We start from the raw sequence: 27800 nt of genomic DNA, 5'->3' as shown, positions 1-27800 counted from the left end.
GTGGCGGCATATGTACATATACGGCTACATATCCCCGGGTGCCTAAAACTCTCGCTTCCTGACAATTCTGCTGATAACATGTGAAATTCATATTCACACGCGAATGACCGCAGAAAAATTACGCGAATCTGCGTGAATACCAGAAGAGACGGACTAACGAAACATGTTCATATAGATGTCATACACAGGAGCTGATAATTTTTCCAGTGTTCTGGTCAGTCGTCAGCAGCATGAATTTTAAATTGGAAATGATAGTTTTCGTTTGCAGTCGGAAGCCATCTTTTGTGCGCTTGAATGTCGGGGGTCGGGGCGCGCGGTTGAACCATAGGCGTCTATTGGGGGTAACTCATTAGTTGTTTATGATTATGAGTGCAGCCAATAATGTTGATTGATAAGAAGATAGATTTGTTATTCCAAGATACATGTTAGGCTGCAATTGGCAATTAGCATTATTCACCGATTGCTTCTGGGATGCTATCAGTGCTACAATGTACAAGTCCTCGCATGGGAAGAGACCCCATAACGTTCCCTACACAGCAAATAATTTTGAAAATTCAACGATGTGTAAAATTACAGCTTATCCCATCAAACGGATTAATATTCAATATTCTATTAAATTTGATTGAATTTTACAAGCGAGCACCGTTTACATTTATTTCGATTTAAAAGAATAGTGAGATCGATTGAATGTTATGTTTATTTGCATGCTCCAAATATGTGCATGAAAACACATTTAAAATCACAACATATTTTTATCTGTGTAGGGTGTACCACGCGTCTCTGAGATTATGAGATTAGCCGACACGAAAGCGTTGTGCTCTCATGAGTTTTCCGGCAACAGAACATTACCACGTTTTTGAAATGTGAATATCATTACCATTATTGAGTTTTTCTACAATTTCGGGATGACATGTTAATTTTTTGCTGCCAAATACCCATGATAATCTTCATAGAGCCCCCACCCTTTCCCTAAACAAAATCACGCACGCATGTGTCGGTTGTGTGGTCAAAAACTTTTTCGTGCCTCATCTCGCTCCCTCTTGACTGAGACATAGAAATTTCATCACCATGGCATGCTCTCCGGTCGGCGCGGACCTCAACAAAAAATCAAGGGAGCCATCGAAAAAAAAAATTAAATCTGAAATGAACATGAACAAGTATCAGCTTAAGCTCTCGTTCGGGCTACTAGATGGCAGCCGGCGTGCCGGTTAATGCCTAGGGTGGGTCTGGAAGCTTCGGATAACAGAACAGGTATCATTTTTATTATGCACACTTTGAGCCTCCCACGGATTTGAACGATCGCCGGAGCCCCAGACCAGGTCGTTCCGAGCACACAGGAGGAGAATGAAAATATTAAAATAAAAATTTATGAATTTGTGTTCTCCACCGTGTTCTCATCTATTGCTGGGATTGCCTTTTCAAATTCAAATCGGACGAAAATCGTGCCATATATATAATATCCCATCATCATTCGGTGATTGAATCAATAAAGTAAATTATCATCTATTAGCATAAATAATGTCTTAATTTAATAAAATATGATGTTTATTTGTTTATTGGTTATGCCGAGTAGGATTCTCCCGGTCCCGTGCTCGCCCCTATGTGGGGGCTTGTCTGGAGGAGAAATTTATGAATATCTGCTCGTAAGTTCATGTTTAAACTCAATCCGCTCGATTGTTTATTGTTGTTGTCGAATTGACAATTTTCTGCTTAACGGAAATCGTTTCGCTTGTCATTCCAAACTTCGGCCGAGGCCGTTCGCATGGTCTTTTTCTTTTCCACAAACGAAGTCGTTGTTGCTGGCTGGCACATTAATTCTTCATAACGCACCAAACCGAACGGGAATAGCATCAGGCCAGTCAGTGCGTTGTGTTGCATTCCATTCACACTTCTTTCGGGGCGAGAAATCACAGCAAGCTTTGCCTGGGACAGTTGTCGAGTAGGGCTCAGCAGGCCAGATGATTCAATTCGATTGTTATTGTTCGACTTTTTTCCTTCTCCATTGCCTGCTTTTGGTATTGAAATTCAAACTCGCCACTCATTTGGAGGACATACGGTTACGGGTGGGAGAAAATCTGGACAATATCATTATTTCATATCGTGTTAATAAAATTCATGATTACTATAAATATTTGACGTTTTGTTTACTTTTGTCCACCACTTTGAGTGACCAGCAGTGCTGATCAATGGAGTTGATTCAGACATATTCATTCAACATTTCTCGATGACGGAATGAAATTTATTTTTTTACATTCATCGGGGCGTGTCCATGGATAACGTAGAACATAGAAAGTACTCGAAGTTAGTGACTACTTGAATAAAAGACTGTGAGCTTGATAAGTTTGATAGGAAGGTGAAAACTTATTTCCGCGCTTGCTATATACGTCATTTAAGGAAGTTACCCTTTAGACCTGACCTTCACAGGGAACTAAATATTATCTATTCTTCGAATTTACTTCATTTAATTTCTTAATTATGTAGAGGAAGCTCACACGTCACAGTGTCACAGTGCGTAAGTTTAGCTAAGGTGCATTGGGTGTATCGGCCTTATGTCATTTTACTTGTTTATTCATAACACGATGTGAGAAAAAAATAAAGTTTAGTAAATTTTGGCTTCAACACAAAAATATTATTACGCTGGAGACACTTTTTATGCGAATGGATTTCATCAACTTATCGGTCTATTTCAATTTCTACATGTTTTTGAACACCATATGATTTTTCATATTTTGTGTGGATTTTCTCGTGGGGTCATCTCAATGTTTCATTAAATCCAGACGGCAAAAACAAGCAAAAGCAAACCCCGTAAAAAGTGGCCCCAATGTAAATAATAGAAGTGCTTATTTTATTTAACCTGACTTTTGGTAGTATTTACACCATCGAGCGACGCACATCAATTACTGTAGATATGCACCTCATGCGTAATTTGACAAGCAAAAAATGAAGCTTCATTCATAAATCGTAAAAAAAAAAGAAATCAGACGAAAAAGAGCTGTGAACATTATTGAACCGAACTGCACATACAGTACGTGACTTTCGTGCCAAAACAGCCCAAACCCCCAAACGAGAGAGAGAGACACTTAAACGATGGAATCGATTGGCGTTCTCGAAAGCGTCGGCGTTCTGCGGTCAATCAGCGACCCGATGCGTTACAGCCGGCAGTGCCTACCACAACTAGTATCCTACCGCGAGTTCTGAATGAGGATAGTTTATGTTTACACCGATTTAAGCCGTGTTCGACAGACTTTATGATGTTAACGGGTTTGCTGTGTGTGCTGCTCAGTAAACAAACATCCGCAATCGCGTGCTTTATCAGGGTGCGCGATCGCAAGCTCTCGGGGTGGAACGAATGAAAGATCAACTCCTATAGCATCACCACCGGGCGGGCTACTCGCCGGGTTGGAGGACCTCACACGCGATTGTTTAGCAAATTAGCGGATGATTTAGATTGATTTGTTGATGCTCGTTGGCTGCGAAGCGTTTCTATGTGTTTTATAACAAGTTTCTGATCTGCCTTACATCAGCAAACTTTCCGTACGACGACGTTCGACTTGTTGTTTTGTTCTTCAAGGATTTGTCACACAGTACTGATAGAATATCTCGCACACCTCTGCTGTGTTGATCCCTTCAGGGAGTTCTAAGTAGTACTGACTTTCCAAGTAGCAATTATCACCGCCACCACCAGTGCCTAACAGAAGAATAAACACACGCACAAAGCCCCTCACTTCCATTTCTTAAATAGAGCTATAAAATTCTGGCTCCATCCATAAACAGGTTGTAAAAGTAAGCTGTTGTATGCTTTTATCCACAAAATGAGAGGAAAGAGATGTTTAACCGGCCAAAAGAAACGAATTTCGAAAAATTTTCACTTAAAATTAATAAATTATGCATGTGCGCATTTCACAGCCCCTCGTCAGGCTGGAAACCCAAGGTGGAAGTTCTGCTCTGAACGCGTTACCGGGAGATCCTTTTCCGTGAACTGCCGTCAAGAAGGTAGTTAAGATAAATTATATGTACATAAAAGTAATTTTTATTACCTTCTCGTTTTTCATCTCTTTCTCACACGGCGTTGGTAGCCGTGTGTCGCCCCGAAATGCCACGTTTATCCGGAACTGCTCCGACTGAATGCATATTATTGGAGTCATTCATTGTCTTGCTCGGGAAATAGCAGCCAGCAAGTGCTTTCGGAGGAAATTTGACTGAATGAATGAAATTCCTATGGTCGTTTCGTGTTAGCAAACGGTGAAGATAGATTCGTGAATTCTAACTGTCAAACGTTCAAATGGGCTCTCGAGATGCGTATCTTTCCATCGTATCGGATAGGCGGCGAGCGCAACGGCAGCGTTCGATGGCATTCAGCTGTACATATATCTGCTTCGTCTCACAGCTTGGATGAACCATCCAGCAATCCAGAAGACCGGCTTGTTACAGGTGCATTCTCGTGAAAGCTTTTAAGGTGATTTACATACACGAACGAAAAAGGTGGCGATAATCGGTTTGGAAGTGGAATGAGGCTTTTGGAAGGCGTTTCATGCTTCATTGACAAATTGGTTTCCGACAACAACGGTGCAGGTGCCCTCAGTGCGCACTCGTATCATCACATTTATCTAACCCCTGCTCAGGAGATAATAACTGTTGGCAACATCTATCATTGAAATGTTGATGAATTTATTCACGGAAAATAGGTGTTTTGTAGGTTGTTTTTGTTAGGTCATGATGGATTTTAGGCCACCTCCTTCCCGATACAAATAAATTCTTGCTTATCTGCGTTTAAATAATTTTATTACAGTATGTAACGCTTTTCATCTTGTGGTACACAAATTACGAGTTGACGCTTCTGAATCCTTCTGAGACAGACAAGCTATGATAACTTTGTTCTCGCTCAAATACCCTTGTTGACCATATTTTTTTCACACAGCGGTGTGAAACAAGATTAAAGGCGCTTCAAGCACATCGGTGCTTAAACAAAATTGGCGCTTTTTAAAGGAATTAATCAAGGGATTTTTCTGGGTTTTTCAACCCAATATATGATTTTGTTTTCATGCAAACTGATTTTTATTCATACACCCCCGAAAATCATTATAACACTTTCGCTGATTTTTATACAAAATGATTATGATCAATATCTCGATTTCTAGCAATTAGATTGAAGACATATTTGGCATCCAAGCTCAAAATGACATAAATTTTCAATTAATGATTGTTTTTGTATGCAAGCTTGCTGAAAAGGCAATTTTTAGTTGGAAATAATTATAAAGCCACCACTTTTATATGAAACTCCGTATAAAAGTGGTGGCTTTATAATTATTTACGTGCCTTTTCAGTAAACATGCATGCGAAACAACCATTTATTGAAAATGTATGTCATTTTAGACTGGAACGCCAAATATGTCCTCAATCTAATCGCTAGAAATAGAGATTTTGATTCTCAAACATTAAAATTTTTATGAAAATCAGCGAATGTGTTATACAGTGTTGACCCGATTTTATCACTCCCCGATTTTGTCTACCCCCAATTTTATCACGTTTTCGACCCGATTTTATCACGTTTTCGACCCGATTTTATAACGTTTTCGACCCGATTTTGCCACCCCAAAAAATGTTGTCATTCTTTTTATTTTCGTAAATAATACCACAAGCAACATTGATTTTTATGAAATAACTTTCACCGCCTGGCATAAAATGATTCATATTTGTGGAATGAATTAAAAAATTGGAAATATTTTTTTCCAATTTTGTCACATACCCTGTTATATCACCCCAAAATTCACCAGGGGGTGATAAAATCGGGATATTACTGTAATTATTTCCGGGGGTGTATGGAACGTAAGAAAATGACAGCCCCCCTCTCCCATAAGTGCTTACGTAATCAGTGTACAACTCCTTGCGAAAAACGTCTCTCGCGACATGTTACATATCGTGAGTGTGTAGAGAGATGAAAAAAATTAATGTTAGATTTTTTCATCGATTGGTTTGATCGGATATCCCTCAACCCCATAACTGAGGAATCAGTGAGGATATCCAACAAAACAAAATATCATAAGTCAGTCAAAAAGCTGTTTGGTGTTGTGTTGCAGAGCCCGACCATTTGGAACTAGCTTTGTTATGTACCTGGAATTTTGATTTTGTAGATATTCATACAATTTTAAAAATGATAAAATCACATCTTTTGCCCAGCTGGAACTATGTACAAGGGCTTAAAGCCCTAGGCAATTATGAATTGTGGGCTTGCCAAGGATGTGATGCCAAGGACAGTGGGCTCTATTAAACGTCTTTAAAAAAATGCTTGTATCCGCAAGCAGGCTCCATCATAGTGACCGTGTGCCGCTACAAGCATAGCATAACATAGCATAGTTACAGTGTACTTCGTAGATTGGACACTATTGATACTCATGTTTTTCTTTTGAAATCCTTATCCAGATTGCTATCAGTAATCAAGAGTGGTCCTTGATTTCAATCTAGTTTAAAAATCACAAAAGCATGAGGATTACTACTCCTGGCCACGCCCATCTTCACCGTAACTTGGGAGGGGAAGGAAGTGTTGATGAAGTACTTAATTGACGAGAGGCTCCTGACTCAGCGACACCCTCATAAGTGCTACGGAGTTGGATATTGGGAAAAGTATACGTTGGATCAGGATTTGCTTGTAGCTGACAATATGACCGTGGTAGATCTTACACCGTAACACACCACGCAAATGTGTCTACCCAGCGTTACGGGGGAAAAGCGACCGTGTGCCGCTAAAAGCGCACTAACCCAATCCCAAGCAACCGATCGCCTATTTACCAAGGAGGTACGGCTCACAATAGGATGTTAGAGGAGGATAATCATCTCCATAGCGCCAGATAGGGATTTTCAGCACAGTACAATGGTCCACCGGAAATTTAGGGGAAATGGTTAAAAGTTTCCCTGCAAGCTAGCTATGAAAAAACAAGTAATGGGCCAAACACAATTGGTACGTTTGCGTGCGTTTTGACAGTTTTTCCATGGGAAAACTGTCAAAACGCACGCAAACGTATCAATTGTGTTTGGCCCATAAGAACACTCAACATGATAATACGAAACAGAAAAATCGGCGAAAACAACAGCGATGAAAAAGGACTATCGATTGGAATCTCGGTTCGTAGAACTGGCCTACTCTCAACTTCATCGGGAGCACACGTATACTCGCCGATGTGCTTAAGATCCGCGGATTGGGCATCGTAGTGCTGCTGTAGGAAGAGGGTTAGCTCGATTGCGCTCCTCTTGAGCACTGCTCTGCCGTAATCTGGAAAAGTGACGTAACAGCCATTTTACAACATGCATGTTTTCCATTTTTCTGTTAAAGAGCTCGATGAGTAGTACTCGTTAACACCATTTTTGGAAAATGGCGTATACGTCACTTTTTCAGATTACGGCAGTGCTATAGTACAGGTAATGCAGCCATCAATGACGTAGCGGAGAGCAACGTAGGGTATGTGGGACAAATCCGACGGAACGATTGGTTCGGCGAAGAGTGCAGAGAGATTCTAGACAAGAAGAACGGAGCACGGGCAGTCGCGCTGTAGTAAGGGACACGTCAGAACGTGAAACGCTATAGACGGAAACGTCATCAGTGGAACCGACTTTCAGAAGAAGAAATGCCGCATGGATAAAGCGGAGTACGAGGAAACGGAACAGCTGTGCCGTTATCAAGAAACACGTATCCCGCAAAGGCTTCGTGCCGCGTGTCAAGATGTGCAGGGATGCAAGGATGGGAGCATCTTGGCTGACGAACGTATGGTGATCGAAATGTTGAAGCTGCTCTTCGAGGAACACCTAAATGATGCTAAGTGTACTCAGTCAAGGCAGCAGAGGAGACGACTACGCCAGTTCAGCGGACGATGGAAACGAATGCCGCCTGCGAAGCGATATCGCAGATCATCTTCCGCCGTCTGTCATCTGTCTGTCTGAGTTAGTGAAAAGTTATCAAGCTGGTTTCGTTGACGGCCGCTCGACTGCGAACCATATCTTTACTGTACGGAAAATCCTTTCGTGACCTTGAATTTCAGGCTCCAACGCACAATTTGTTCATCGATTTCAAGGTGGCATACTATGGCATTGGGCACATAGAGCTATGGAAGATCATGAACGAGAACAGCTTTCCCATGAAACTTATAAGACTGCTAAAAGCAACTATGGATTGTGTACAAAACTGTGTGAATATTCCAGGCGAGCAATCTGGTTCGTTAGAATCCCACATAGGACTATGGACTTTCGCGTCTGTATGCCAATGCTGTGCTAGAAGGTGTCATGCAGAAAGCCAGATGTAACAGCCGAGGTATAATTTTCAATAGATACAGTTTTTTCGCAGGTGCTAGAAACATAATGGGCTATGGGCATAGTCGGCCGACAACGATTATTTGAAAATGTTGGTAGTTTTTTACACCCGCCTGAAATGTGAGGCAGCAAATTTTGGACTATGGTGGTGAATGCTTCGAAGACAAATTAAATGTTAGTAGACTGAACCGTGCGGAAAATAGGAACGTGCCCGCATAGGAAGCAATGTTTCGATATGGGGCTGTCCATACACCACCTGGACAGGTTTTGGTCAATTTTTGGTCAGTTTTAGATGACCCCTTTCCCAGCGTGGACATTATTTCATATAAATGCTCATTAATCTGTGTGGACCGTGGATATTCAATAATCAATCATGTTGATTCATATTTGAAAACAAATTATGATTGCAATTTGATATCAAAATCAAAATATGTTTTTTATATGCTATCATTATGTCTCTTGAAAAAGGTCCAATACACGGGACAGAAACGTCGGGCTATGCCATAACTAGCCGTCTTAATTAAGTTAGACTGAGAAAGCCAACGTCAAAATATCTACGGCAAAGTCCATATCCAGAAAGTAGCCATACCAGGAAGGGTCCGATGAGCAGGGTATGTCTAAGTACAGATTGAATTAACTAGTATGGGGCGCAATCGAGGATGGAGAGATGTGGCCTTGCGTCAAATTGTTGATTCAGTGTTATCTGTTCAGATGTATGCTAATTTAACGAATGAATCATTCGCACTCTTGTTGTTCATTCTTACTAAAAAATCGAACAAACTCTAATATTTTTGATAATTTATGCTTATTGCAGCGTCACGTCCATCAAATCAAACATTTCACCAGAAATAAATAGAACACATTCATTATCAGCCTCCGTATACGATTTAGCATGAGCATCAGACTGCAGCGTAATTCCAACGCCAGATTAAAGAATCATGGCTGGTCGGAATTATTAGCGCTTGTTAATAATTTGTATTACCGAAATTAATTATGTGTCAGATTCCATGTAAACGCCTCGTATGCGCACCAGCTTGCTTATCGCTGAGACAAAAACGGTAGGCAGCGGATAATCAGTCGTTGCTCGTGCAAAGAACACCAAACATTGGTAGTCTTTTCCTGACATCGATGACCTTCCTTATTATCAAAAACCTCAATATTGATGGACAGTGTGAACTGTGAAGTGAAACGACAACAATATATGAGCTAATAACTACAGCTTTTGCCTTATGAGTACAATGTATTCTGTGCATTATCAAGCTAATCGTTCTCCTGATACCTACATTGTATTATTTTTAATTATTTTTTGTGAAGAAACGACAGGAATTGTCGGCAGACTATTGCGCTTCGACACACCCCGACATTTTTAACGTTCAGTTCAGTTACGAACTTTGGACTAAGTCGAACCTAAACTTTCATCCGATATGCGCAATTAATTACACCTGCCGTAGAGACATGACTCAAAATAGTTACACTTGCCTTTATTCTTAAACAAGTACTTCAACACTAATCTTAAAATCGAATCTTGACGAGGCGCAAAATTAGACTTTTGGAAATCAGAGTCAGAAATATCTACTTAGGAAAAAATCGCGACCATAAATACGGACTAATTTGCACCCGTTTGATTTCAGAGTCGTTTTCTCAACTTGCAAAGTACAATCCGTCTATGATTTTACCTTCTTTTTCCTCTATTGCAGGCTGCCGGTATCGACCTAAAGGAAAATCTAGCAGCAGGTGGTGCACCGTGGCCTTACCCCTCCGTTTACCACCCGTACGATGCTGCCTTCGGTTACCCTTTCAACTCGTAAGTTTTAATTAAATTTATCAATATTTTACGCTCCTCCGCGTGTCGGTCTTGACTGATGTCAGCGATTGAAATTTGTACTCTTTTGCGCGCACGTCTAATGGAACATTTCCTTCTTCTTGTGCTCCCTGTGATGGTATGGAAATTCGCCCGGAGGGGCGCATCGTCGCGCGTCTCCGTTTTTGTTGTTTCGTGGCCTAAAGTTGTAAGGTTAATGGGAAAAAAAATCGAGAACACATGTTTCCTCCTCACAGATTCATGTACTGTGATTAATTAATTTCCTTTCGTCGTAGTCTCATTAGCGTGCGAGAGAGACATGGAACGATTTCTCATTTACGAAATTACGACAAATTTATGAAGATGTTTCGCTTGTCAAAGAATGCAGCAGATTTCGTCAAACGCTGCAGGCTTTGGCTTTTAATGATATTTTCGAGGTTGGCTGTCAGAGATAGGATGAAACTGACAAGTTGAATCAAACTCCCTTCCATCCGCCTTTACAGCAACCGGGCACCAATATATGTCATTTTCTCCATGATCAGAGAGCGAAGCATAATATTTTGACTTTCGGAAAACGTCTGTGATCTTTGCCGAGTTGTTTCTTTTGGAGAAGAACAAACTGATGACACATTTATGACTACCGCAGAGAATTGGGGAGCTCGGAGTAGCAAAATCAACTCCTGGTCAGTTGCTGAAGCTCAAACATGTTCCGATGCCAATGGTATGGTCTGGTTGCCGCCATCTATTCAAGAATTTCCACAAGTACGTCAAACATCTTGGATGCCACTCTTTGATCACTTCGCACCAGCAGCAGCGTGTTTCTGTGCAGTTCCCTTAGTTCCTGTCATTTGCATCGCCGCTACTCAGTACCCGATAACTTCACGTAGTGATTGATCTCTCCTATGAACTAGCGACACATCGCCGGCGGCACGTAGCGGCAGTTTTTCCTCAGAAAACACTTGTTAAAACAAAATATTTACCATTTCGTTGGCAGCAAAATCAGCTCCGATAGACCCACAGGGCAAAGTAGGCGATGAGTGATTTGCCGATTTGCCGCCATATCACCACTCCTTAGTACACTTCGATAGGAAAATTGTGTGGCGTACTTTGTTCAATTTTGTTTTATGCTAATTCGACTCAGAATGGCAATCGGAGCTAACCATACCCGCGCGTCCGCGTATTGTTGCCGGTGTTGGAACTTACATACGGGGACAGGAAATGTTAACTTTTTTCTACACTACTCATCGTTTTGTTCCGTGTGCTTGTTCGAAAATGGTTTGACAACGCCAATGCATGTGTCTTTTGACTGCGGTGACATTTGGCCGCCCCGAGGCGACAAACGAATAGTCGCGCATCAAAAGTGTCTTAATTATATGGCTAATGTATTATTTAATATAGATATTTATTCATAAACATATACACACAATACGGTCGGACATAGTGGGTTGGGTGAGGCGATTGCTGTCGATACAACAGCACTCGTCATATCGATCATGATGGGACTTCTTCTTTTGGTCAGCGATGAATTATTGATGGAAACAGTATTGGATTTTATATTCATTCCAGGGCCACTTCCAGGTAATGTCGCACTTTTTTGCTTCATTCGAGCAATGACAATCGCCCAGCGCTGTACGCTTTATAGCGCAGCGTATCGCCACTTAATCGATTAAAATCGGAATCAATTGTTGGTATACGAAACAAACGAATTCTTAGACATTTTTTACCTTTAAATCGCTATTTCTGGTTATTGATAAATATCACTTTTATTAATTTTGTATGTCAGTGAATTAAGATTTAATGTTTGCTGATGGGTAGATATTAAACTGATAATAATCTATGGTAATACCAAAAAATACATATTAAACAAAGAGTTGAGTTAGATATTTTATTTTTGAACTGCATACTATCATTGTAAATGTTAAAACGACGGTAATTATATAAATTATTTAAAATTATATAAAATAACTTACTTGAAATATTTATTATCATTTTTCAGACTAAGGCCAGAGTGGTTTGTGCAGTTTTAGTGTGTTGACCTCGCTAATGCAAAAATTATAAGATAGCATGAAAACCTCACAATTAATAAGCAAGCACAGACAAACAGATATAACATACAAATTAGTCAGTTCAGATAATTGCCAACTTTCCGGTTATTGGCCAACCGGATTGGAAATTATTTACTATTTACTTATCCATTTGTGCAATTCAACAAGTTGTGAAAGATTTAGTTCGACAAAATTGTGTTTTAATTAGCATTTTACTAAAATAGACCATCATTAGAAATTTGTTGACTTTATCAAAGTCAAAGTGTTTTCCAAATTTTAAATAAAATTCATCAAATTTCAAATTAGGTTGGTGGTAAAAACAAAATTGAATTTCTGACAATACTTTACTACCTCTGTCTTTACACCAGTGTTAGTAAAATCATTCACCAACCTCAATTATCGAGCGTAAGAAAACTCGTTTACGAATTTCAACGCCATCGTTTCCCTCATTTTCTAAATAATTTGGGGGCATTTTATTGTTTACACAAGTAAGAGTATCCATTGTAGTATACGACAAACGTTAATTCATTGTTTAAACGATGAAGAACAACAGAACCCTGCAGTGATTCAAATTAATCATTCAACTCAGCCATGAGTTTTTCGGTGCTGAGTTGCGTGCGTTTCAACTCACGATTGACTTGAATCGTTCATGCATTTTGAGATTTTGAGTTTTTCCCAACACTGGGACAAGGAATTGAAAATACGAAAACGTATGGCAAAACGTAGCAAATAATAAACATATTTTGGACCGATTCAACTAACTATTCTCCGAATTGTTTTGCACAAACGGAAAAAAAACAAGCATCGAACTTATCTCCCAAAACTACACTTATATTAGAGATGTTTATTGGCCAAAACAATTTTTGAACCCGTTTGTTGGCCCATTGCTTAAATTGATGGTAGCGATTGATTCCTGTAGACTCGGATGATGCTTTTGGCGTCGACATGACAGGAATTTCACAAAATAAAATCCCAAAAAACTGTTCAAATATGTTACGCTTACATCAACGACGATATTGGACCATTTTATGGCAGACCGAATACTTTAAACATAAGAAATCAGGTGCCCAAATCCACAACTGGAAATGGCAGACATTTTTGTTTAGCAAATTTACACAACACAAAAATTTCACTGAAATTTGATATCAAATCATACAGTATACCTAATATACTAAATCACAAGGTATAAAAAAGAAAAAGAAACAATCAAATTGTTCTTAGTTGGCTCGCAGCAAGGAACCATATGCGTGTGCAAGCTCCGGTATTGGCTTTGATTATGTGTGCTGTCAAACCACAAGTTTGACAATACTCCGATTTGCCGTATCTGTCAAAAGTCAAAACTAATGCAGAGTTAGCGTTAGCGTTAGCGTTAGCGTTGTTACGGTATACTTCGTAGATTGGACACTAGTGATACTCATGTTTCTTATGGAATCCTTATCCAGATTGCTATCGGAAATCAAGGTGGGGAGTTACCCTTGATTCCAATCTAAGATAACAATGGCATAAGCATGAGGATTACTACTCCCGGCCACGCCCATCTTTACCGTAACTAGGGATAGGAAAGGAAATGTTGATGTAGAACTTACTTAACGAGAGGCCCCGACTTGGCGACGCCCTCATAAGTTCTACGGGTTGGTGGTTTGGTAGGGTAAGGTAGGTCATGGAGGTTTGCCTCAAGCTGGCAATTCGACCCACAGACTATGTTGTTTACCTGTTTTTATTTAAACTCTTGCCAGCCGGCTGTCGAAAGAGTATGCTAATATCAATTTTATTTACAGTTTATTCTTTAAATAATTTACAGACGATTTCTTAACCTCAATCTATCAACAAATATCCGTTGAACAAATCTAAATTTACCAAATTTGTACTTTCTGCTCAGTGAGCAAAACGATTCTTCTAGGTTCATCGAATACAAAAATCAAACCATGCCTTTTAAAGATAATTATACTAAACTTTTACAAAGTTTTATTTCAAGTATTTTCGCGATTTCTGATATAAAATTCAATAGCAAACAATCAAACAAAATTAAAATATTCTAGCTAAATTTTACTATTTTGGTCGAGCACGGATCAGCCGCCTGACACCCGCGTTAAAAAATATGTTCCATGCATGCCCCCCACGTAAAATAATAACGCGTGCTAATCACTAATGATACTAAAAGATTTAAATGGAATTAGGCATTGTTATCATTTTAGCACCGCCAGAAGGGAACTTGGCCAGTACCCACTGCACTTTTCTTTCCTTTCCACAAACAATTACCATCATTTGTGATATTTCAACGGAATTTTATTGGGAATTCTGAAAAGGCAGACAATCAATGCAGTTAGATTGCCAGGTAATACGTGCACATCGTAGCACTGGTGATGCATCACAATCGTATATATACAGGAGTATATGCACTATATGATGACATTGACCGGAAGATTAGATAAGCATTTCCCCCCCCAAAAGTCAAAACTAATGCAGAGTGGCCAACAACCGGAGACATTACCCTTAATTGTATTACATTATTTTTCACATATTGCATAAAAATATAATTTATATTTAGAATTCTTAATGGTTTAGCTGCATTTTATTTAAAAACTAGTCGACCCTGCAGACGTTGTCCTGCATAGTAGGCGAAAATGCGCGTTATTCACTGTCCATGCGAAATTTCCATACGAATCTTTATTTTAGTTTTTCACGATTTACTCAACTTTATTAATAACTTTCGCATGAGGAAATATCATATAAACCCGTCGGAAACTATAACGAATGTTTCTGCAGATGTATGTGCCAACCCACATGGATTTTTGCAATGGGGTTTTCCCAATGATTAGTATGTGTGAAGCCAATGAATCTTCTCCTATGTTTGATTTCATCAAAGTAATGTGTGCCTAATATGGAATCCATAAAGTTGGCACATACTTTTGATAGTATTTACTAATGAAATTTATTTATTGATTAAATAAATTTGATCGATAATTTTTCTGTGTTTTTCGGTTTTTTTTTGTTTAATATTGCAGAACAATAAATCTATGTAAGGAAAACAAATAAATTGAAAAGGCATACTTTATTCTCAGATATTTAACAGCATAAATATATAATAGTAGCGCATTGTAATTTGATTTATTTTGCAATATGAAAAATAATCCGCAGGAAAATAATCCGTTAAATCATAAGCGACAGAGGTAAGAAATGAAACACCGGGGACTGATTACAGAAATGCATTCAGCTTGGCAACTAAGAATAAAAATGCGATTCATTCTTCCGCAAAAAAATTGCTGATTACAATAACGTGGGGTCGTACACTTATTACGTAAGCATTTTTTCTGGGTTTTTGACCCCCCTCCCCCCATGTAAGATTTTTTTCATACAAATGATTTTTTATTTATATGGAGCGTAAGATATTGACCGACCCCTCCCCCCCATAAGTGGTTACGTAATATGTGTACCGCCCCTTACTTTAGCTTTCAACGTTCCACTGTGCTTCCACTTTTCACTTCCGACGCTTATTATCGTTATTATTTTTCTTGCAAATATAGATTTTGAAGCATTACTAACTACCGGAACAAAAGTACGTAATCCTGACGAATGATTTCTGCGCGTTGAAAATCCAAATTCATTCAATTGGATGCGTTGACGATGCTTCAGTTGCTACGGAAATTCCACGCAAGTTTTATTTCGGCGGATGCGAAGCCGGCACCTGTTCATAAATTTTTCGAATGTAGCACCTATTATTCAAATTGTTCCCAACAAATTAATATCGAAGATACTTACCAGTTCAGCATGAAAAGAACTCGAGCAAAAAAGTCGCCAACAAAACACTTGCTGGCTTTGACCCCATAACTTTTCTCGAGCGCCATTTTTCCGCACGTATTCGTCTATAGTCTCATTGATTTGATACTCAGATTCGTTGGTGGGTGAATTGTTAGAAGCATTCATAAGATCATTCAATCTATGCCTTGTTCAAATACAGGGTATGTGCGGTAAGAATGATGATCATGAGAATCATATGAAATTGATGAGAATTGATATTTTAGCAAAGTATGAGTACTGGCACATACAATTAATTGGTCAAATTTCTTGCGTGTGCTGAAGAAATGAAAAAAATCCATCCAGCCGTTTTCGAGTTATGCGGATACGAACACAGACCATTTCATTTTTATATATAAGAAAGATTAAAATTATTGCAATTGACTATTATACTAACTTTTCTAAAACACGATAGAAGCTACCCTATGGACCTCATTTGCACCCCATGACCAGAGTCAATTGTTTTGCTCATACAGTGCAGTGAATCATTCTTCGTAACAGTGCGCACGACTTTTCGAAACAAAGTACAATCGAAAATCACGACATGAACTGTGTCGAACCCATTATGCATGTTCGAAATGTTATCAAAACATATTTGAAAAGAGAGATCTCTATCATACGTTTTGTCGTGCTCGATTCGGTCGATCAACGTGCTACTGCGCCGTTGCCGGTATTATTAACAAACGTCCCAGGTGGAAACAAAAAGGCGAGAAAAAATAATAAAAATTCTATCCGCCGATTTCGGCTTTGTTTGACGTTGATGATAGATCCCCATCAGACAGGTGAAGTATCCAAGTTGCCACATCCATTGGCATCGCCTACTAAGGATTGGTTGTAATAGTTGATTCTTTTTTATTTGAAAATGATCCCTGATAATATCTCCGATGGAGACAGCTTTCCTGTCTCGACTGGATGATCGGCGCAACACCTTTCAATTTTTCATGGACCTGTCAAATGACACTTCCGATAAGGGCGTAAATTGAAGACAGGACCAATACTCAAGTCAAGCGTCGCTTAGTTCTATCGACCCTCAAATACATCAAATATCGAACATGTTTTCGTTTCTATGGTTTCCTCGGCGATGATGGTAGCGTTGATAAATCAAAGCAAACGTTGCCCCGATGGGACGCAGCTAATGATCACTCCCGCAACCTTGTCACATTTTTCTTGGCCGTGCTGTCGATGTTCACCGATCCCAGGTTTGGGTCGGAAGCGTGCAACATTCTGGCGCGATGTTGTTGTGATGTGGAAAGGTGAATAAATCAATCTTCCCGAAGCGTTGCTCTTTTATTCCGGGTCACAAACGTAAATTTATCGCACTGTTTCGATCTTGCCACACTCACGAAAGCTATGGGGCGGGACTGGGCAAACAAGAGGTAGGATGACGAACACCACAGAGATGGAAAAGGAAGTGTTCCGTCGAGTCATTATATATTTCACACCTGCATCTCAAAATTTCGATCTAATTAATTCCTAACGTGTTACCCCAGACCTAATGAGAATAATCGTGCTGCTATGACAACATCGAGGGCGTAAATTTCATCAATTACGATGCTGGAGCTGGGAAATCTGGGGCAAGGGATTTATGATCTTGCATCGCTGACTTTTCCGGCGATTGGCAGAGACGACTTAAATTTTAATCGATAATAATCAATCGGTTCTATGCTGTATTATCTAAAGCTGTTTGTCACAGCTTCACATAAAACTAGTAATCGTTTGTTTTGCCGCACATGCAAAATATAGATCCAAATAATGATTGCACCACACCACAAAGCCACATTACGCAGGCCAACAATTGAAAGTGAATAGCTGCGCGTCGCAAATCGATGGTGTAAAATAGTCTGTTAAATAAAATAATTGATTAACGTCTAGTACTAGTCAAATTAGTATTCCGGCATGTACAATGCACATTGGAAACAAGCAAATAAAACATTCCACGATCTACAGCGCGCCAAACTGAGTGGAGCCGACTATGGCTGGCTTTCCGCTCCTCAATTGGCAGCAAACGCACACACACACATTCACACATACATAAATCCTCGGAGACACCACTGAGTGAACCGTGTCGACAATTTGCATTAGTCACCGTGTAGTTTGACTCAATTTACACGTTCTTTAACGCGGCTGGTCTCATATGGGCTCATTTTTGCGAGTCTTGCCGCTCTGTCTATGGCTCAAATTGGCGGAACGTGACCGGTCGTCGCTGGCTGCTGTGATGGTTAAACCGGTGCGCACGGAGGACCCGGGACACGAAAGCGGGCACACGCGTGGGTGGAAGACGAGCGCTGGCTGGCTGGTTGGTCGATTCTACTGGCTTATTTCCTGCACGCGAGTGCGGTCAAGTGGTGTACTTTGACAAATATGTAGACTTTGCTAAATTAATACATATTTGATAATAAACATTACAAATTAATAGTTTTCTTCACGCTGTCAGACGACCGCTTCCCAGGGCAGGCCAATCAATTGGATAGTTTTATTGCATGCACCAGGAAGGCTGGACAGTGCTTGGACTGCAACATTCGATCCGAATCCCCTTCACTGTGGGACAAACATTTAGTGCCCAATTTTGCATTGTATCATTTTTAATTGCAAAGGTATCAACGAAATTATGCTTTGCATTATATGCGGTCTAAGTTCTTTTCATGTGGCTAGTATGGAAGAAGTTGTTTGATTTTTATTTGACCTTCTTCCCTAAAGTTTTTTAAAATACTTATTTTATGTCCTGAAATTTGATTTGCATTTCTGCTTACCAAAAAACTGAATGGTTGGTGAAATATTGGTTGTCCATTTTCCGACTATATTGTCCTAGTCGTTGTCCCACAGTTTCGGAATCCATCCTTGATGTCCGACTCTGACAGATTTAAGTTCAATTTGTTGCAAAATTACACCACCATCAAAGAGGCTTTACAAAAAAGGTCTTGTCAACCATTCAGGCGCGGTGATGTAAACGTGTACATGCGAGATGCATGTGATTTGTTGCCCGCTCTCTCGAAGAAGAATGTGGGTTTTGGATTAATTTTGCTGTAAATAACCCATTGATGAAGAGTCTTGCGTTGCTTACAAATGTGCGACTTTCGAGTTTCGCAGCTGACATCCATCGTTCGTTGAGCGCCGGTCGACTGTTAAACGCACATCGGGCCGCCACTTGCACTTGGCAGATAAACAACGGCGGATGCCGCCAGGCCGAAAATATGGTCAATCGCTTGCCTTTTCCGATTCAATAGTGCATATATAAATATAGAAACACATAAATGATGAATAATCCTTCCCGCGCGATATCATCTTGATGATTTATTTGAATTTGATTTTCTCAATTCGACCCCATCAGCTGCAGGTACTACTCGGTCTGACTGACGGACTGGATCATCGGAACGCGTTGTAGTGTCGACGTCGTTCTGACAGACGGAGACATTCGCAATCGTTATTGGCCGTTGCCAGATCTACAGTTCTACCTCGGAATTTGCTTACCAGGTTTAAAATTCAAAATAGTTAAGTAGATTTTTGAACATTTTTAATCCAAAATATGTAAAAGTCAAACAATTGAAAACCAATGACGCAATAAGCTTTTCGTTATTTGAGAAAGATACTGATTGTTGTTTTGGCAACACTGCTTTGCTGTCGTGGTACCGAACATACGCTGAGGTCTGCTTCTCGCACCGTTTGTCCGATTGCCATCCAAAGGACATGATACAATAGGAAGCGACACTATTGTTCGGTACGTTTAGAATAGATCGCCGATGGCTATATCTGTGTACAGACGTCCTATCATCAATGCTACCAACATCGAAAAGTTGATTCATTTACTCTGACGAAACCATTCGTTCAAATCGCAAATCTATCATCGAGATTGTGACTGCGCTCCATCATCCGTTGCCATCATTAGATTGAAGGACTCGACGATAGGGAAATGTGCGGTGTGTCACAGACAGCAGCGAGCGGCGCGAACGAACGAACCAGCGAGAAGGGAAATCAGAGATGAGCAGCTTCCTATGTGTTATTCGCGGCCTAACAAAGCAGGCGATGACTTCTAAACAGTGATAAATGATGGCTGATTGAAATTGAACAGTAAATTTCAAACATGACAAATTTTCTGTATTTTGATTGACTTTTGATGGAAAAGAATGGTGCCTCTCTTTTGTTTGAAAGCGAGGGAGGATTCCGTATCCGGAAACGGAAAAGTGAAATTAATTTAGACACAGCTAACAATTACGAGACTTACAATCAGATCTGGACGAAGCTGGTGGATGGAGCTGTTGTCGGTGGCAACGCGTCGTGCCATCACAAGGCTGCCTGGATGGGTCTAATGAAGCATCAACCAGAGAGCAACATTTAAATTATGCAGCAAACACAGCAACGACATTACGCTTCCGTATTTTTCATAGTGTTCTGTGGCTGCAATTTCGTACAAACCTGATTTCAATGAAACCGACAGCACCGATTCCGTAATTGCTGTGTAATGTAACTTGACTACCAGCATGTAACGAAAGCAACAAAAAAATGAGCAATTGGTTATATAAAGCATTCTTTTTCTACCGCTGCTCTGCCCGTTGTTAATCAGAGGGAAATTCAGAACAGCCCCAGTTACATAAAAAGCACTATGTTGACAAGGCAGCGACGAGTAAAAGGATTACCGCGCCGATGGAAATGTGCTTAAAAATTCATGATAATGGAAAACGATTCCACGAGCTGGCGGTGACGATGATGAATGAGCTCAGATGCAGTCTGTATGTCTGTGGTGGTGGTGGTGGCGGTGGCGGCAGTGGAATGGAAGCCAGCCGAAATTTTGTTCATATTTGGTATGACACGATTTGTAAATTAAAGGGAGAATCGTATTACAGGTCACCCGTGTTATGACGGAGTGGCTTTGACAGTTACACGATGTGTAAATTAGGTAGGTTTTAGCAAATTGTGGGTTAGTAGGAAAAATTTAATCAGTTTATTTCTTCGACTGTTTTATTGTTTTATTTTTGAAAACTTTTTGTCACCGTTGTTACCGTTTACTATCAACTGCTTCACCCAAGTTCTGCGTACACCTAACTAGCGACTGAGAGATTTTCTAACAATTCTGTTCTTATGTTTTTCGCAGACATTTCTAGTTTGAAGAGTATACCAAAATATTCGAGCAGCTGGATATTGAACAATCTTAAATAAGTATTTTATTGCTGACATAAAGATCATTATAAAACATAGTTCCTACATCCAACCGGTGATTGTTAGATTTTCTAACAATTATGTATAAGAACCTACTAAAACCTGTATAAGAACTGGACATATGCGAAATTGTTAGATTCTTATACAAAAAATGTAAGCTCACAAACAACTATTGTAAGAAAAGCTTACAAAATAGCATGGTCTCATTTTCGCATTTTCCCAGTTCTTATACAGGTTTTGGTAGGTTCTTATACATAATTGTTAGAAAATCTAACAATCACCGGTTGGATGTAGGAACTATGTTTTATAATGATCTTTATATCAGCAATAAAATACTTATTTAAGATTGTTCAATATCTAGCTGCTCGAATGTATTGGTATACTCGTCACACTAGAAATGTCTGCGTAAAACATAAATCATGCAACATATTTATATAAGATATCAAAACTTTTGACATAAGAAGCTGCTGAATGCATCTGACAGTCCGTGACAGCGTTTGTTCATCTTAGATTTTTTGTGAGGGATTTTCTCAAAGTAACTAACCCTATTCAAAAATATATTTGTTTACAGTAATGCATGAAGATGTTTGCTATAACGCTATAACTAACTTATTTAACATTTTTTGAGAATTTTTTATAAAAACAGAAATTTATATTCTTGTTTATGGTTTAAGGATTGGATGATTATATAAGTCGTGATTGAAATGATTTTACAAATAAAATGGTTCACACACTCTATAGCTAAACGCTATGACGAAGTAGTATATTGGAAGACTTAAGAAGAAATGCAGTTTTTTTTTTAAATAGTGCGATAAAAATGGCCATACTTATTTCACCAGAAACTATTAACCATACAAGGTACGAAATACCGTTTCGGGAGCGTAGCACCATATGTATATCGAATCGGGTCACATTCAATCGTAAACGGTCGTACGTGCACAATCGATTGATGAGCAAACATGCTTAAATAGCACATTTTTGTCAGGAAAACTTTGTATCGTCCAGCAAAAACAGAACACCAAAAATCTTGCTATGAAGGGCGAACAACGCATTTCAATTTTAATGCGATGCAAAATCGAACGATTCGTGTTTTATGGTTATTCGATTGTTATAAAATAGTTTCCTCCCGGCTGTAGTCGCGTAGATACACGATGATCGACTTACCGTTCGTTGTTGTCACGGAAAACACGTTGCGCACCTGTTAGGCCATACTACGCAGCTCGGCAGTATTTTTTTTAGGAGTATGATTCCCTGTTTCCATATTTGATTTATGCTTTTTTCATTCGGACGGAATTGATTGCTGCAGCTTCATTGATATTCACAATCGATTTTTCGCTTATTTGCAGCTTGTTTCTCAACCAAATGACATGGGCATGTTTCTGTTTTTAGTGGGCAGCGTGATTGAGGTATATCTTTTGTTCGATTCAGCTGAAACTTCCCCGTCTGACGGGCGACGACGGTGAACTTGGTGCATCGCCGGTGTCCACGTTTGGCTAATTGTTAATCAAACGTTATTATTATTAAGACATAACGCTGACAAGTCGCATTTGGGTTGGCCGATAAGACAAAGCACCAGCAACAAATCCATTTCTTTCGAAGGAATGCGACGCGGTTTGCTGCTGTGTAAGGGCGGTGGAATCGGGCCATTCGCCGGGTGTGGGCTCGGATTACTAATTAGAAGCGGTGCATACTGAAAATGACGACAACACCGACAATATGTTGAGCGTAATTTAGCTACATCGAAGTATCCTCGCCGGTGCGGCGTGACGCGACTGTTCCCAAAACTGATCATCCGGTCGAGTTTGAGTCGGCTCTTTACAAATGCATTCCAATCGTAAAAACTGCTGCTGGCATTTGATATTCGTTCGATCAAACCCAAGAATAACAATTCGTTTGCAGATGCGTGACTTTCCTAGAAATCAGATTGTATCGCGTCTGCATTCAGCTAAACTGTCCGATATTGTTCTGCCGGTTTTCTGACGTAGGACGTTTTTGCTTGGCCTCCGTACCGGTTGTAGTCCGGTGGAGTCGAAGAATGTGAGAATAAGCGGAAGCTACCTTTCTTCTAGGGGCGAGCTCTTTCGCCGCACTGCACTTAACTCCTTTTAGCTTTTTATTGGTTATGTAAATGAGTCGAAAGGGGGCACTGCGGCGGAGAAGGCTGGAACATAAAACTCGAAGATAAAAGTATGATAATTTGATCATCATGGTCACTAAATTACTTGCTGGTTATTAGGTATTGTTCTGCGTTTAATTACCCCTTCAGACAACGTGTTTCTAGCTGGAAGGTTTCGCCGGATTGAGAAGCGTTTTTGGGACGAACACGTAGGAGAAACCAGCAAAAGTGTGTCTATTTTTCGGTGCGTTTTATGGCCGGTGGCGTCTGGTTGTTATGGCTGATGAAGGGAAATGGCCAGTTTCCTTAACTAGCCTAGATGGAACTGTGTCGTGGTGAAAACTCTTCTGCGGCTTGAGAATTCGGTGGGGAAACGATCAATGTGTTGAGATTAAACAAACATTTAGACAAAACAAAGCATTTGCTGGCAGTACTTAGTTTCTATCAATATGGAATAAACCATAGCACTTTTTCTCTTAACTAGTGAAAAAGAAACATCTTTGTTGATATGACTTTAATTGTGGACTCCCAATCCCATTTTTGGAAAATGCCGTTTGATCGTTTTTATCAGTTCGTTTCGTTAAACTGATTGTTGACTCTGAATACGAAGCTTAGATATATGATAATTAGTCCAGGTCGTGTATCACATCAAATATCTTTATTTTTCAATTTTTCAAGCTTTATTGATCATCTCCAGAAATGAGAAAGGATAAAACAAACTAAGGGTGTAAATGGCATTTTCGTACAATATAAGTTATATATTATTATATAGTTAACTAGTCGACCCGGCAGACGTTGTCCTGCATAGTAGGCGAAAATGCGCGTTGTGAACTTCCAAATTTCCAAATTTCCATACGATTCTTAATTTTAGGTTTTTACGATTTACTCCATCTTACCCGTGATTTTCGCATGGGGAAATATCATATAAACCCGTCGGAAACGATAACGAAAATATCTGCTGAAGGAATGAATAAAATCCATCCAGTCGTTTTCGAGTTATGCGGATACGAACACAGACCATTTCATTTTTATATATAAGAAGATAGAGCTTTGCCACAAAGCAACTTCAATATAGAGCTCGTGTTTTTTAATATCTGGACGCACTGTTTATCTTCTTACGTCGATTCCAATGGTCAAGTTTGAAAATATTATGACAAATGAAAAGAGAGAAAAAAAATTGACAATAAAAATCTGAAGAAACCAGGTTAAAAAATGCGAAAAAGTTTAATTTGGTAAAAGATTGATGTGACCATGGGTCGAGGGTCGGTATACCAATCATAATCTTACTGAAGAGCTACTGTTTTTTAATAAACCTAAGATAGCATATGGTAACATTAATATGTTAAAGAAAGGCCATCCATACGGTCCAAAAAGTGGCCTGGCCGAAAATGTCACTTGGTCGAACAATAGTGTATATGAAAAGCGTGAAGTGATTAATATTAATAGAGAAGTTAGAATAAAGCAATGAAATGTGCGAAGTGAGAAGTAACAAATTATTTCTTACGGTGGAAAGTGAGAAGTGGGAAGTTTGTTTTCACAGGCAGAAAAAAGAATTGCGAAGTTAGAGGTGAGAAATGAGAAATTTCTCGCTGTGAAAAGTGAAAAGTGCGAAGTGAGAAGTGATAAGTCTCATCTCTCAGAAGCTTTCTCAGAAGCGAGAAATGAAGAGTGAGAAATGAGAAATAAGAAGATTCATTTCTCACTCCACACTTCTCATTTCTCACTTCTATGTACTTTTCACTTGTTACATTGAGAAGTGAGAAATGAAGAGTGAAACTTCTCATTTTGCACTGCTTATTTCTCGCTTTTCATTTCTCACTTCTTACATCTCACTCCTCGATTAACAATACCATCACTTTACATTTTCGACATTTACTATTGTTAAGCCGAATGACTGTTTGGCCATATGACTCGTTTAGTAAACTACACGTTTGGTTGTACGATCCGTTCGGCCAAATGACATTTTCGGACAAACAACCTTTCCGCCCAAAGAACCTAATCGGACAAAAGACATTTCAGCTATATGTCCCATTCTGCCAAATGTTTTTTTTTTTCTGTTAAACGGTATCTTCGGCCAAATGACTTATTCGGCAAATGTTTTTTCAGCTAAATGACCTATATGGCTTTCGACCCTTCCCCACTCCGAATATGCTTTGTAGTGATTTGATGTGAATTGGGCATATATTGGGCCGTTGGAAAGAGCTCAGAATGAGAGAAAGGGAAGCTTTGGAGAGGTTCATGTCCTGACCCCGTTGGCTTCGTACCACACCCCAGGACAACATTTGAATTGTGGCACGAAGCTAGATCCGGCCCTCGTGTTGCTTCAATAATGATGATCTTTCCACTAATAGTCTCAGTTCGATTCGTCAAACTGTGGAATTAAGGGTCAAGTAATGTAAAACTCTATACATAAAGATGTTTAGTTAGATGTTTAGAAGTTTAGACTGACTTTAGATCATAGTAACGCACAAAAGCGAACCCTTGTTCATGCTGCGTAGTTCAATTCAGGGGAAGGAATAACTACTGATTCGTGTCAAAAATATGTAGGATCAGAACATTTCTCTTTTATTCGTTGATTACTACAACCAAATACGTCTGCGTCGGTTCAATAGAAGATACTAATGCTATATTTATCATTATTTAGACGTTGACATATTTTTGGCTTCATACTGTGGCACATCGAACTCATGCATCAGAAGAACGAGCAATCCTTCATCGAACATGACTTATCAATTTATTACCTATTGAATCGGCCACAAAACATCCTGTGCAAAACGCAGTCAATCCTATCTCCATCCTAATACAGTCGTTCGATTCATTAGTCTTGCCCGGTGCAGTGAGCGCGCCGCGTGGCGGGAAAGACGTTCTGCAACCTGACCGAATCGATTCTGTTGGCTGGCAACTAACAAACCGAGCACGAATCCAGCGTTCTCTCGCTTTCAACGAGCGGCAGCGCATTCAAATTGCCTCACTTTCTCGCTTCATTTGCAAGATCTCATCGGTCTCGCCTGTTCGTCATGCTTTTAAATTTTAAACGAACTGTTTGCCTACCCAGAGTTCTCAGAGCACCTCACCATTACCCACTGGAGGAAACAGGCAGGAACGCCACCACTTGGCTCGCTTCAGCGACGATAGATGATTATGTGTTATAATTACCATTCATTATAAATTTATGAAAAAAGTGGCTCACTCTCTGTTCACATGTTGCGCCGCCATCATCGTGGTCGTCCCCGTGGCCATCGTATGCCCCACCGAGACAGTAAAACTTCTAGGTCTTGTGCCGTCCGTGCAGGCCCGACATGTCGCTGTTGTTGGGGTGGATTCGACAGAAAATGTCTGTTTATGGATTCAGAAGGCATCGAGAACCGCAGCCACTGGAAAATAACAGAACACTAAACACTTGATTATGGGGCTTAAAGTGCTAAAAGACGGTGATTGGGGTAGAAAAGGAACGCTTCAAATTATGACTTTTACGCACTTCCATACTCTTTTGATGAGATCTCTATCCCGTATCCCATTTGAAGAATGCTCGTCCGGATGCTCATTGGCGTACATAAGATAGAGGGGTGCAGCTATTGTTGCTTGTATTAAATGTAAAATTTATCTCAGCACTTTTTTCCTGCATTCTATCAGACGAATAAATGTGAATAATTGCATGTACATAATTCAAGTGCATTTGACATATTCCAAAAAAAAAGAAAGAAAACGTTGATTTTATGATATCAATAATCCATTGTTGTTATCTCGTAAGTAAGCCCTAGCGTAATAAGTGTATGCTCCCTTGTATAACTATCAACAATCTTTAGAAGTCAGCGATCGTTACAAATGAAAATGAAAGGGTGGTATACCATGTCGAGCAGAACTAAAAAACTTGTTGTCATATAAAAATGTTACAGTTCGTTATCTCCAATCCTAGTTACGCATCTGATAGAATCTCAAGTGAAACAGATCGATTGCTTTACATTTCTAAGCGTAGGTAATACACGATTATCATCAAAAAGAAGTTATCTCGAGGATTTGAAAAAGAAAAAATACAAGTCCTTCTCAGTGAAGAAAACCACTTTTAACGATTTTTCATACATCATTCATTTGGCTTCGCATTCTGGCCGCATATTTTCGATTTTGTCCTCGTTCACTTTTGGTCCCATCCCGGCCTTGCTAGCGCATTGTAGTTAGCAGCATGTAGTTTGTTGCCTGTGTTGGTGCTTACCAAACCAACTCATGCCTGGCTTGATAATTGCTTTAATGTTTATTCAATTGAGAATCAAATCGAGTCTGCGGTTTTCCATCTTCTCACTATCCTGCACTGAGTCGTACACCCTCTCTGCAACTGTATCGAGCGAGAAGGTGTATGGTTTCAAGTGAAGCCCGAAATCGAGATGATAAGGACCGGCTGAACGAAGAACATAAAACATGGCGTCACTTCTACGGTGGCGGCAGCCGAACCAGTGGTCCAATTCTCCACCGTCTCGTTTGTCTCAGTCCCGGTGAACTCTGGTTTCTTTTATTTCGGGGTGTAATAAAAGAAACGCAGTCAATTTAATAGGGCGCTTCTTGGTCGCGGCCGTCGCCGAGGCCGCCGCCACCGCCGACA

General features: G+C 39.8%; 1 protein-coding gene across 1 annotated transcript in view; it reads left to right on the top strand.

The window, feature by feature from the left end:
• The window catches only part of LOC134211686 (homeobox protein araucan), a 106415-nt gene that overhangs the window by 74928 nt on the left and 3687 nt on the right, over positions 1-27800 (top strand). Inside the window, exon 3 of the mRNA XM_062688814.1 lies at positions 9996-10102. Coding sequence (XP_062544798.1) covers positions 9996-10102 — 107 coding nt within the window. The remainder of the gene's footprint in view (positions 1-9995; positions 10103-27800) is intronic.

The sequence above is a fragment of the Armigeres subalbatus genome, chromosome 2 (assembly GCF_024139115.2).
Source record: "Armigeres subalbatus isolate Guangzhou_Male chromosome 2, GZ_Asu_2, whole genome shotgun sequence".
Classification (NCBI taxonomy): domain Eukaryota; kingdom Metazoa; phylum Arthropoda; class Insecta; order Diptera; family Culicidae; genus Armigeres; species Armigeres subalbatus.
The sequence above is the reverse complement of the archived record's forward strand: the minus strand, read 5'-3'. Positions and strand labels throughout refer to the sequence as shown.